The following is a 12,886-nucleotide window of genomic DNA, read 5'->3' on the forward strand; positions in this document are numbered from 1 at the left end:
GTATCCAAACAGAAAAAATAAGAAAATAGTAAAGAATTAATCTTCATTTTAAAGTGAACATCCTAAGCGCATCGGGGAAAAACCAGCGTCTTACACTGAGCTAAATTATCCTAGTTTACCATAAATGACAAGCAAACATATATATGTATAAATATATTTGGACTTCCAGTGGTAATTTTCAACAAATATCTGCTGAAAGTGTTCTCTGAAGCTATAGACATATTTCCTATGACGTCGTTAAGAACGCAACCAAAACGTATTTCTGAAACACAGCATTTTATTAAAATTCTTATAAAAACCGGGAATTTCCCCATCAACGCGCTTTTAAACTGCTATTCACATAATTAAATGGGATCGTTGCGGACAGTTTTGACAGTTCTTTTACCAGCTTGCTTTTAAATCGGGGAATATTTTGCATCCAACTACGCGCCCTGAAAAGTGATCTGCATCGCAAACAATTACCACAAACTATTTACAAATAACATAAACAAAATAATAAAAAATAAGCTAAAAGTTGCCAGGGTTTTATTCGTGGCCATAAATATATTCAATGTCAAATGAACAAGAAATTAAAAAATCTATATAATTTTAAAGTGGTTTTCTGTACGTGCTTATTACACGATTGACAAAAGGGAAACATTTCTACAACACACAAACATACTATACAAAATTTCACAAGAGCATTGACATTCTTAGTTCTAGGGAGAGGCCGGACCCGGTTTTCATGGCGAAAACTTGTAAACATGGCGCACATATCAGTCCCAAAATTACAATGGTTGATATGGGTCAAGCTGCAAAAAAGTCTCTTTTATATTGTTTTTACTCCCTATCCGCGCGTTCTTTCAAACGCAACTCCCACCAAGTTTATAATGATTCACCAAGTCCACTGTTGCGTTTGCACCAAATGGTGTGCTGTGGGGAATTGTGGCGTGGTGGCGGCCGTATACTGAGCATTGTATTGCATATGCTGAAGTGACTGGGCGCTATATGCGGAGAATGGAATTCCAGCCTGAAAAGTGGCCGCCAAGTCCTGAGCTTTAAGAGTATGGCACGGCTTGCCATCCCTGACTAAGACAGGTACTGCCACCCGCCGAGGAGAGGGGAGATGAGTCACTTCCATACCTTTCTCGGCCCGAGCTCTCTTCATTTTGTACCGATGGTTCTGGAACCAGATTTTCACTTGAGTCGGCGTCAGGCGGATCAGGCTAGCGAGGTGTTCCCTTTCGGGCGCTGAAAGGTATCTCTGTTGCCTAAATCGACGCTCGAGCTCGTAAGTCTGTGCTTTGGAAAATAACACTCTCCTTTTTCTCTTCTTACCGGAGTCACTGCCGTTGCTTGAAGTTTCCTTGTCATTGTCTTGTGATTCGTCCGCGGACGGTTCCGGCGACTTGGCAGACGAATCTTGTTGGGAATTAGCCGACAGACCGTGCACTACGTGGGAAAACAAGACACATTTTCACAAAATTGTGCATGTATTTGCATATTTCCATTCGTTTTATAAATTAATTCCAAGTGTCTTTTAATAAAGTAACCACGGTTTAACGTCCCCTCGAATGCCTCCGATTTTACAAAACCTGCACATCAGAAGGTTCGTATAAGTTGGGTGGGTATTAATGTACAGCCTTCAAGAAAATGGTTTCACTGTGCTCTCGTCGTCTACAGCTTACGCTCAGACATACTCAGTTGAAATAATATAGCCTTAAAATTAGTTATATTTCATGCATTGTCAACTATAAACATATAGATTAAATAGGAGGCCTATTTAACATTTTAGGTCAATAATCTTGTGGACGATTGCGGCAGACGTTTTTGTAAGATTTCCATCTCATATCTTTCAAAGCAATATGGATCGATGTATTTCATATTCGGATTCATTAGAAGGTCAAATGCATTTTATTGTTTATTTATTTATTTATTTATTTATTTGTAGGGTGGTTACAAAACGCGCAACTCAACGAATACAGATAATGGATATAATTTAAGGGTACCCACCGATCTTGGCTTTGCGCATAGCCTAAATAAAAAAACTAACATTTTACATTCCTGCAATAGCGACACAAAGGTAAAATGCATACGATGCCCAGTTATTGGCAGATAAAGAAAAAATAACTGATACAAGACATTCGGGATACTACTACTAGAAATTCTGATAGTTAAATGGCACTTACATGAATACTGAATGCTGTCCGTAGTAGCAAGCCATCTTGTATACGGATTATCACTATTATCGTAAAATGGGTTCTTTAAAGGCAGGTTTTGAACGTTTTCTAAGGGACTCTGCACCAAAACTCCAGTCGTTTTTGTTGCCTCAGACCCCTCCGTATCTTCTTCCGCTCCTGTGATAGATCCTTCTTCATCGTTTGTGTCAGGGAGGTCCAAAATGTCCTTTACAGAAAAGCCCGTCTTTGTGTTGGTCAACGACATGTTCTGTGGAAATTTATGCAGGAAAGTTGCTGCACCAGTTTGGCAATCCGCTGTTTCGAAAACACACAAAACAGAATGGTGGTTGATAAAAGGAGATCAGTTAAATGCCGTCTGATATTTAACCAGCGTTACAGCAAATCATGAAGTGCGGCTCATATAGCCACGGGCTTAAAGTAGAAGTGCAATCAGTTTCTGTAAGTCCAAGAAGAATGCAAAAGTGGCTGAAGTACTGTATCTGGCTCGTGGGTACTGTGCTACTGCTGGGCGCAAGGGGGGAAATAAGCCATTACCGGTCTGATCAGTCCATATAAGGTTGGTCTCAAACACATGAACCTGCAGTGAAAAAGCATTAAAAACGCAAAAGGTTGGCCACGTGTGGGCGGGTCTTGGGAGTCAAGTGGATGAAGACAGTGTTTGCAGATGTGAAATTGTGGGTTTTGGGGAGATCCGAGCCTCTACCATTGGTGCTTCAGAACATGATGAGTGGTATAACGTGTCAATTAATTACAAAGACGGGGAGGGCCTTTTTTACACCCTATTTACATACAAAGGACCTCCAAGTAGCTTTATACTCAGCATACTTGAAAGCGCGTTTTAACAAATTGCTCCTGAAAAGCGTTTGCGTTAATATTCTCCTCATATGTAGAAATATTAAAGCAATAAGCTGGAAAATTGCTTGTTGGCAGTTGGGGCTAAACTGCGGTCTAAACGCCCATTCTAAGCTCTATTTTTTTCAATACTGGTTTTGAATCCAAAATGCTATTGTTTAAAATGGCATGAGACCAATTTATGTAAACCTTTTAGGTCAATATTTTGGCTGGGTCTTAAGGACAAGGGGCATACATTAAACACTAAGTCATCGACTCTTGTTTGTTTCTAAAGAAACGCAAGTGCCTTATCAAGAAATTATTGCAGACGCCTTTGTTCTGCCCATTGCGGACTGTAAGCTCTAAGCTCAAAGTTAAGGTCGGATATACATATTAATCAATTAGGTAAACAAGACGTAACCAAGTTTAGAAAACAACAAATAAAGCATAGAATATTAACACAATACTGACATAATAATAATAATAATAATAATAATAATAATAATAATAATAATAATGAGTGATTCGTCTTTTAAAAAAATATGAAACCGCTTAAATAAACACTAGAATTTATTAACAAATAAATATAGAGAATATTAAGTTGAAAACTAAGCTCCGAACTCTTGGAGGTCGAGCCGCTGCACAACCGATTATATTAGGTTGCATGCACCCATTGCATGCGCTTTTATATGCAGTAAATGGTCAGAAAAGAACTTCTAATGATTGTCTGAGCATTGATGTATTCCAAATATGAACAATTCAATTAGGCCTACATTTTCTTTATTTTGTAATGTGGTACTAAAGTCAATTGTACAAAAGAGAATCGCTAAAACTGCTAACTCTTATGAGATTCGATTTGTTCAATTTAGTTATCCTAAATGTTTGCTACCCTACAAAGAGCGGGTAGCAAACTTATTAAATCCGCTTGATTTTTGTTCATTTTCCGCTACTTTATATTTTTGTCTCTGCCTTCCGTCTAATACGAAAGCGATGTATTATTGTTGATCAGTTTATTTCTTTTTTCTGGGATTTCTTTTTCACTCTCACTCACTTTTTCTTTTCCCCTCTGCCTCCTATGTAGTATGTGATGTGGGTGACAATGTTTCACGTTTTACCAAGTCTTCAGCGCATCCTGGGTGGTCGGACCAGGGCAAACACAAATACAAACCGATTGCTAAGCTGCGGACAATGAGGGAAATGTAGACAAATGTCCGGGTCCTGTTGGAAGCCTTTGTCCCGGCTCAGTTTTTGCATTTATTTCAGGGGGGAAATAATAGATGATTGACGCCCCTGTACAATGTGTTCTAACTGTTTGGAATAAATCTGAGGTTGTTCCTAGTTGTCATGGCATTCAACTGCTTTCAATGGACTATCTCTCCATTCATTTCTGAATCCTTCCACAATATTAAGGAAAGTCCTTCATCTTCTGCCTCTCACGCGCGCACGGACGCACGTACGCACGCGCGCGCACATGCAAGTTCTTGTGCTCTCTAAGTCCAGGGATAATGGGTGTTGGGATTTCAAATTTCAAATGGTTTCCCTAAACCAGTAGCTAAATTCCCATTCTAAATAAAAAAAGAAATGAAATAAAACATCTGTTAAAAAACATAGAAAACACATTTAAAAAAAACCTTAAGGCTGCTATTGTCACGTCTGCTTTCCAAGAATAAACAAATCGACTAACGACAAAATAATAATAAAATACTGGCCATTATTATTATTATTATTATTATTATTATTATTATTATTATTATTATTATTATTATTATTAATTTAAAACAGGCCCCCTTTCTCCCTCGAGAAACCTGATTGAGTAACTGGTACCAGCCACCTGAGAGGTAAATATTTTACTAGTCTGGGCTGAGAGTTTTTCCGTGGAATTAATCATGCAGCAGTCTAAACCATGATGACAATGGGTCCATTGAACTCAACGGGGAGTGAGCACAGTCGGACTGTGACAAAGCTAAGGCCGAGTTGCTGCCTGACCTACCAAGCATTGCCACAAATGCCAATATTTAGGGATACTTAAAGAAGAAAATAATCTGCAATCTATCTGAAAGAAGATAAAAAAGGTAAATATATTGACTGTGACCATTTGCGTTCGCTCTTTTTGATATCTGTATTTTGCGTGCGATCTAGTTCTACATTATTGTGTTTGTCGGGGCATAACTATGACTGATTCTGAAAAGTAGCAAATTGCCCTAATATCAAATTTTAGGCTCGGAGACAATTCGGTCATATGATGAAGTGAATCCGCTTAGTATCGACGATGGTATGAGTCCCTTGAAGCCTGCGGTTCGTATGCGGTTATTGGGGATATATTTGAACAATTGAACTAAGGGGTTTGGGAAGAAGAGGTAAATGTGCACAGGCTAAGTGGCCCTACTTCACTTGAAGAGCCCTCTCTGTGTGTTTACCTGTTTACTTTCACAGGTAGCTCAAATAGGCCGTTTGCCTTTTCGCACAGACAGCGGAGAAATCGACTTTTTGCAATAGTGTTCTCAATGCATCAGTGAGACATATAGCCTACTTACCGATCCAGATTTGAGAAAATGCTGAAATAAAAGACACGAAATGTGAAATGTGAGAAGGGACTAAAACAGAATGAAAAACCAAAAGGCAACACCGAGTAATAGGCAATATTCCACCTTATGTACTTAGCTCGAATGCGCATTCGGTACTGTGAACATAAAGGCGACCAAGCGGGGGGTGGGACATGTGTGTGCGTGTGTTTTGTGTGTGTGTGGGTATTTCTTCTACAGATCTACGAAATAACTGTGACTATTACTATTATTATTATTACATGTCATTGAAATAATCACAACCCAGCCTCGTTGCAGTTACATGAAATCCCAATAATATTGCACATGCGTAATTATTAGCCAGTCCCACTATAATAATAATAATAATAATAATAATAATAATAATAATAATAATGATAATAATAATAATAATAAATCTTTCATTATATGTGAGCGAACATTCGCTGATTCCATGTTGTGCTCTAATAGCATGTTTACTTCTTGTTTTGCAGATGTGTTTCGGGCCTTCTCATAAGCAATATACTCAAACTAGTGGAGAGTCTACTGTCAAATCAGTCCATTTCTAATGTTACAGCACACACAAGAAACAGATCCTGTCGAAGGAGGCCCGCTGAGCGAGAACTATTGTTTTAAATCAGTACGGTCTGCATTTAAACTACAGATATTCTACTGTGTGCACAACGCTTTAATGACAATAAGTAGCCTAAAGCCCGTTGAATGTCTTTACCGCACGGTTAATTTTATCGGTGGCAGACGGCTTGGATACACTTACAAGAGTAAATTACTTGAACAGTCCAAATTCGCAGGGGATGACTAATTGTCGTATTTGTATTGTTAAAAGGTAACTAAAGAACACATACACAATTACATGGCTGGGAGATCCATGTTCATTTTTGAACCCGTTTTAAGGTTTAGGCCTTTAGCTCGTATATTTTAAGCTACTAAATAGGCATTGGTGAAATTAACTAGCCTACTATAGATGACATTTTTTTTAACGAACGTATGCGAGTCCTGGACAATCGTATACTACAGTCGGCCTGGTTTACAAGGTACAAGGGAAAAATAGAAATATTAGCAATTTTATGTAATTTAAGGTTTAACAGCAACTTTTATTTTTCTTCTTCTTAATAATGAAAAACGTCATGCGAACATAACGATAATACCCACATCTCTCTGAATGAAGAATGGTCTTTTACTCTCTTCATTAAATAAGGCAATAATCCCATTTGATAATAATGCCGGTGGAAGATTTATAATAACATTGAGCATTCTCTTCTTTAATCGCTGAATTTCAGTTGTGTTCCGGTGCCTCAGGCTATAGCAGTTGGGCTTTGATAGAGGTTACCCCTTTTTCCATGAGGTGCTCGTGATAAAAGCATAAACTGAGAAGGATTTTTTTCATGAATGTAAGCTTAGAAATAATATGCAGGTAAAAGTATGTTAGTCTTATTTATGGGACTTACTGGTTGCCCGGGGGCGGTCCTCCTGCGGCACAAATCATTTGCAGCGGTTTGATTCCAGAAATCTAACCACTTTTCCCTTTGAGGCAAACACCGAGCTTTTTTATTCGTTTCCTTTCCTATAATGATTAAACATGTCACAATGAGATTAGCGCAGCGCCCGTGGCCCGGGGAGCTGCCTTTATTTGTTAAACAACCAGTTTATTTGTAACGGTGAATTTCATGCAGCACTGTGTTTAACTCGGCGTTACGACCCTTTATCGGATTCCCTGAAAACCTCTGAAAGGCTTATTATTTTAATCACTTCCAATGTTATATCTTACGGAAACTAAGGAACCATTGATAAGTGCGTATTTTTAAAATTTAATTATATAATACGCCACCGCGCAATTTGCATAGATAGACTCATTCAGTGGCTGTAATTAAAAGTGAATTATTCCAAAATACGTTTTAATTACTTCGGGATAAAATAAAGAGTAACGCCACCGTTTCTGATTTTAACACCAAGTTTGACAGAAATACACGAACTATACCCGAGGACAAGGAGTCTCTTCTGTAGGGAATGGATGTTAGTGACTTGTAATTGGAGCTAGTGTTACTGTTGCACCAAGAAATTTGTAATACTCTAGCGAACTCTACTGACATAGATGTGTATTGTCGAGGGAAAATCTCATGACGCGCACAAAACATTGCGTATACGTGGTAACATTCATCTTGTTAGCACACTGTGAAACTGAAACGGGAGCGCAAAATGATTTATTCCAGACGATTAAGTTGAACACTTCTGATAGTTCCGGAAAAAAACCTACTCATTACAAATAATGAATCGTAATTCTTGAAAAGAGATAGATAAATATAGCCTAACCCAAGACACGTTTTACATCACCCAAGCGTTGTTCTTTCTTCTTCTCACAGTGCGTAGGCTACTCTAAATTGTTGGAGTAAACAGTGGGTGTTTTTTTTAAGATACTAGATTTTTTTAAGATACGGAAGTAATCTGTAAAAGAAAGAAAATGAAAAGAAACTTTTGAATCACTACGGTATAGGAGGTCCAGAGTGCACAGCTCCAATTCAGGTTCTGAATAATATTGCTCAAATATGTGTGTCTTTAAGCTAATTTCCTTTTATTGTTTTAAATACGCTAATAAAAGCACACAACTCAGATGCGCTACCGGGTCAACGTTTGACATGTAGAAAGTACTTCATTGAGTTGTTTCATTAATTGTTTCCGTAATGTTGTACAGTGCGATGGGCAGAATGTAGTAAACGTATTTCATCTACATAGGAGCAGACAGTGTACCACCATGCACCTCTGAAACATTCAGTCCACTGTGTTTAATAGAATATTGAGGCACAGACCGTGGTGAGTAATCTTAGTTGTTTGTTGGTAAAACTTTAACTAAATATTCTTGGTGTGTATACGGCCATTGTTAGGCAATATTATTATTCGTCTTTTAAACCCATGTAACATGTTACTGTCTCAGTTTGGTTTTATATATACATTTTACATATTGTCGTGCTGTCTCACATAAAAGAGTCACATAGATGCACAACCGTCGGAGAGAAGTGAAGATCGTGAATGTAGTCGGTATCACAATCGGTACGGAAGTAGGCTGCTGAACCGTTTCAGAAAACGTAAATAGCCTATTCAAAATAATCCAAACACCAGCACTCATGACAATCATGTCACAAATTTAGAGCCGACATGATGGAAAAAAAATACGGTATGAACAAGAATTGACCACTGAAAGAGTCGGTCAACGCTTTAATGCAATGGTTGTTCTTCGTGGAAAATGTAATCAACACGCTCTCCTTGCGCAAATCTTACCTTATATCGCGTCTTAAGGGGTTAAATAATAAAGGCATATATTGTGCTCACCTGGTGACTGATGGAAAGGGCTAAGTGGTGTAGCCAGCGTTAAGGCAGCTTGGAGTTAATGAAATATCTCCAAATGGAAGTCAGAAGTGCGTGCAGAGATAAGCCTGATGTGGTTTATATACCCCGTAAGCAAGTGCTCCTCTTCTGATATTGTCCAAGTGCGTTTGCATAGCTGCCGAAGTGGCTCTGCTCTTTCTCTCCCGCTAACATTGCACGGTGTTTGTTTTCCCCAGCTATGACGTGAGACAAAATATTGGCCATATGTTCATCGGCAATAAATTGGTCATAAGAGCAAACACGAGTCCTCTTGATGGTGCTTTTAGTTGATTCGGCGCAACTTTCTTATTCGGGTTTCCAATGGCAATTTTTTTGGTATCCTTTGATACAAATCGTTATCTAGGTGTGCTTTATTTTCATTTGTGATACTTGTGGTGAAGGTAAACTGAAAGACAGTCCCCCGCGGCAGTATGGTATAAAATAGGGACATTCGTTTGATTCTTATCGTTCACGGCTCGCCCTAGAGAAGGATTTTACTAATAAATCCTTTGGTAACTAAGAGGAGTCCAGGCAAAGGGACCAGATGTGGCATGTTATTTATATACGATATTCCCCGTTTACACAAGATACACTGATGAAACAGTTCACAACTAAGGTTAGAGTTATTCATTTCGATCTCTTGCCATAATTATCTGTTGTTATTTATATTTTCTTCGCCTGAATATTTTAAAAATAACACTTTTATTAACACATGACTTTAAGCTAACCACGGACTTCATTTGCCCGTTTGTTCCATAATTTTGAAAACTCCAATGCATGAATATACCTTGATGACGTTCTAATAACTAATCAATATACTTTCAAATAAGACGATTGCATATTTTACTAATACTATTAACAACAATAGCAATAACAACAACAACAACAGACAGCAACAACAACAACGGCAATAATAATAATAATAATAATAATAATAATAATAATAACAATAACAACAACAACAACAACAATAACAATAACGTGTAAGCAGAAGTTGAGGGCACCCAAAGGTCTCAAATAGATCATTGACACCATACGTAGAGATTTGTGGACCCACCCAAGGCATTGATTGTGTACACAAAGGCTCTGTGGACAGTGACGCGCATCCTCCCTAACCAGCACTTTAGCTCCGTTGCTAATGTGTAACTTCGCTGAGTTCAGTGTGCGCTATTTACATTGGCAATCAAAGGCGGGCACAAGACCAATACAGAATATACGTTTACGAGCTTCATATCATATTATACTAAATTGGCCAGTCCTCACTCACTGTACTATGAATAACAACTTGGGTTGTTATATTCTTAAACAACTAACCCGCATACTTGTGCCATGAGTTTGGACACAAAAATTGGATTTCTCGTGTTATCAAATATTTAAGTGAAAAAAATATAAGTATTAGAGCTGTAATTTAAGGTTCTAAATTAAAATCAGATGTTCTGCATTGAAGCATTGCACATTTAGATCTTTACCTTGATGAAGTGCTGCAGTGCTTGAGTCTGTTTAAAAGCACATTGTCATTAGGATGTAAATTAAAAAGAAAAACAAAACCCATTGAGGATATGCAGAAATTGAGGATGTCCAGAGAAGTATTTTGAGTTTGATGTGTGATTGATATGACACCAACCTTCGTGACCATCTTGGCTCAGCTTACTTGTTAAAAGGTGCACTTGGTTCACAAATTGTTGTCTGATAAATTCATGCACTCCCCTGATTTCAAAAGGCCATAACTTCTATGGAATAAGCATCTGTAATTGATACATGTTACATGATAAAGAACAGCCAAAAAACTTGACAGAATGCTTAGCTGTCTGTGGTAAATATTCAGTACTCTTATTTACTAATTTACATTAATATTTACTATCATTATATAGATCTATGAATCACACACATTCCATGACTGCATATAGAACATTTGAATTGATTATTTTATATTGACATAATTAAGCATAACTTATATAACTTATTGTTTTATAACATCTACAATGTAATAATTAGACAGAGATATTCATTTTCAAACATTGAATTTGTAGCTTGACACTGTATTCAATTTTTATAAACACAAAGGGTATTTCAAGTCTTGAACACACACACACTCATTCAATAATAATAATAATAATAATAATAATAATAATAATAATAATAATAATAATAATACATTTACAGTAAGTATTTTTAAAAATGAATTTTACAAGATACCTGAATAAAATGTTCAAATTTTAGTGTAGAATTTACTTCATTAGCTTCCTTCTGTAGGGAACTTGGCCACTCATTTTGGCTGAATTTTTAACACATTCTGAAAACAAGCTGAACAGAATCCAGTTATACCCTAGAACTCTTGCCCAGAATGACCAATCCTTTACTGACAAATTGTGCTGAACAACAGTACTGATAAAGGGTATCTTTGTGTATATTTCTTTTTTTAATGTTTAAAGCTCAGAACAAAATTGCCACTGCATATAAACTAATATGAATACTGAAATAAATATACATCAGCTATGGTATTATGGCAGCTGGAGAAGGCCCGCTCAAATCAGAGTACAATGATTTTATTGTGGGCAGTTTGGAATCTTTGCATGATAATAATGGTGTTGCCAAGTACCGCAGGACCATCAATCAATATGGAATACATTACTGATAGTTCTGTGGACTGCCACTTTCCTGATGAAAGACGGTGATAATGCCTCCGCGCTTTCATTGTGTTCAAGAGTATCACTGAGATTTAGGGGAGTACAAATAAATAAAACAGGCTCATCACGCCTTTTAGAATCTAACATTAACCCAAAGTAGTTTATTAGAGTTCCAATGTATTCATGTAGCCTTAGTGAGAGAAATACCTACCACTCATCCATTCTGCAAAAAATCTCCTTGTGGTGTTTGAATTTCATTACGGGCCTGAGACCAAAACCCCCTGCCACCCCTGATCAAGGACCTGTAAGACAGCCCTGATGGAGCCTAGCGGTCAAGCTATTATCAGTCTTGGCCTAGAGCCTGATGACTAGGACACTTAAGATGTTGTCGACGCATCACATAAAGACACTGATGGGTACGGGGTTCTTAAATCAGTCGGTTCAAGTTTTAATATATCTCCTACTCCAGAAGTGCCGCTCCTACTCTAGAAACACTGAGAGCGAGAGAGATGGCTTCTCCAAATACAAATGCCAGGGAGAGAAGAGAAAAAGAGAGAGGTGCATTGTCAAGGAAGATGCACTTGCAGAAAAATGTTCAATTAACACAAGAGCACACTTGTGCATTTTTCTGTGTGTGTATGAGCTAGGCAGAGTGGCCTAGCTCCCTGATCCACAAGTTGTTAATACACATCACTTGGGGCTGTATAACAAGTGAACGCTCTCTGCTCAAAGACGTGCTCATTTTATTCCCATTAACTAAACCTGTGTTGAAGACCTGCATTGACTGCAACCGTGGGTGCCAGGACTAATCAATGGGTTCCTTTTTTTTTTGCTCCGACAGAGAGCTATGAGAAACGCGCACACACACATGTACGTGTACAAACGCATACACGCACATGCACGCAGATGAGCCAGATTCACACGGCAGGAGATTAAAACATTGAGCGTCGGCACAAACCGCCACAGACGCGATTAATCACTCGGCGAAGATGGTGAAGGTGCATTGCAGGGATGGGGGTGTGGAGGCCATGGCGAGTTTTAGTGTCTGCGCCAGACAAATGTCATTGAAATTTAGATTCGGCTGATTGAACGCAGCCAGGCTTGATTGCGGCCAGCCCTGTTGAATCTTAACCTCACTCGTATTGAACTTTACCATCAGAGAGAAATGGTCACCACAAAGTTTCTACAAGCACACTATGCCACGATTGAAGGAAATTCCAGAATAGATGAGGAAAAAATCTGTTGAAATATGTCAGTCTGGAAAGGGTTGCAAAGCCATTTCTACGGCTCTGGGACTCCGCCGAACCACGGTGAGAGCCATTATCTCCAA

At 38.2% G+C, this 12,886-nt stretch overlaps 1 protein-coding gene across 2 annotated transcripts; it reads right to left on the reverse strand.

The window, feature by feature from the left end:
• Positions 1 to 259: 259 nt before the first annotated feature.
• Positions 260 to 9,156, reverse strand: nkx2.2a (NK2 homeobox 2a). Of its 2 annotated transcripts, none has more exons than XM_035410333.1 (3): positions 8,894 to 9,156; positions 2,169 to 2,474; positions 260 to 1,431 (listed from the first exon to the last, which is right to left on the reverse strand). In XM_035410333.1, exons 2-3 carry the CDS (start codon positions 2,422 to 2,424, stop codon positions 875 to 877), a joined length of 813 nt encoding a protein of 270 aa, XP_035266224.1. In that variant the 5' UTR covers positions 2,425 to 2,474; positions 8,894 to 9,156; the 3' UTR covers positions 260 to 874. The 2 variants fall into 2 exon arrangements, with proteins under 2 accessions (XP_035266224.1, XP_035266231.1); XM_035410340.1 differs by lacking the exon at positions 8,894 to 9,156 and adding an exon at positions 6,722 to 6,741.
• Between the last annotated feature and the right edge of the window lie 3,730 nt (positions 9,157 to 12,886).

The sequence above is a fragment of the Anguilla anguilla genome, chromosome 1 (genome assembly GCF_013347855.1).
Source record: "Anguilla anguilla isolate fAngAng1 chromosome 1, fAngAng1.pri, whole genome shotgun sequence".
Taxonomy (NCBI): Eukaryota; Metazoa; Chordata; class Actinopteri; order Anguilliformes; family Anguillidae; genus Anguilla; species Anguilla anguilla.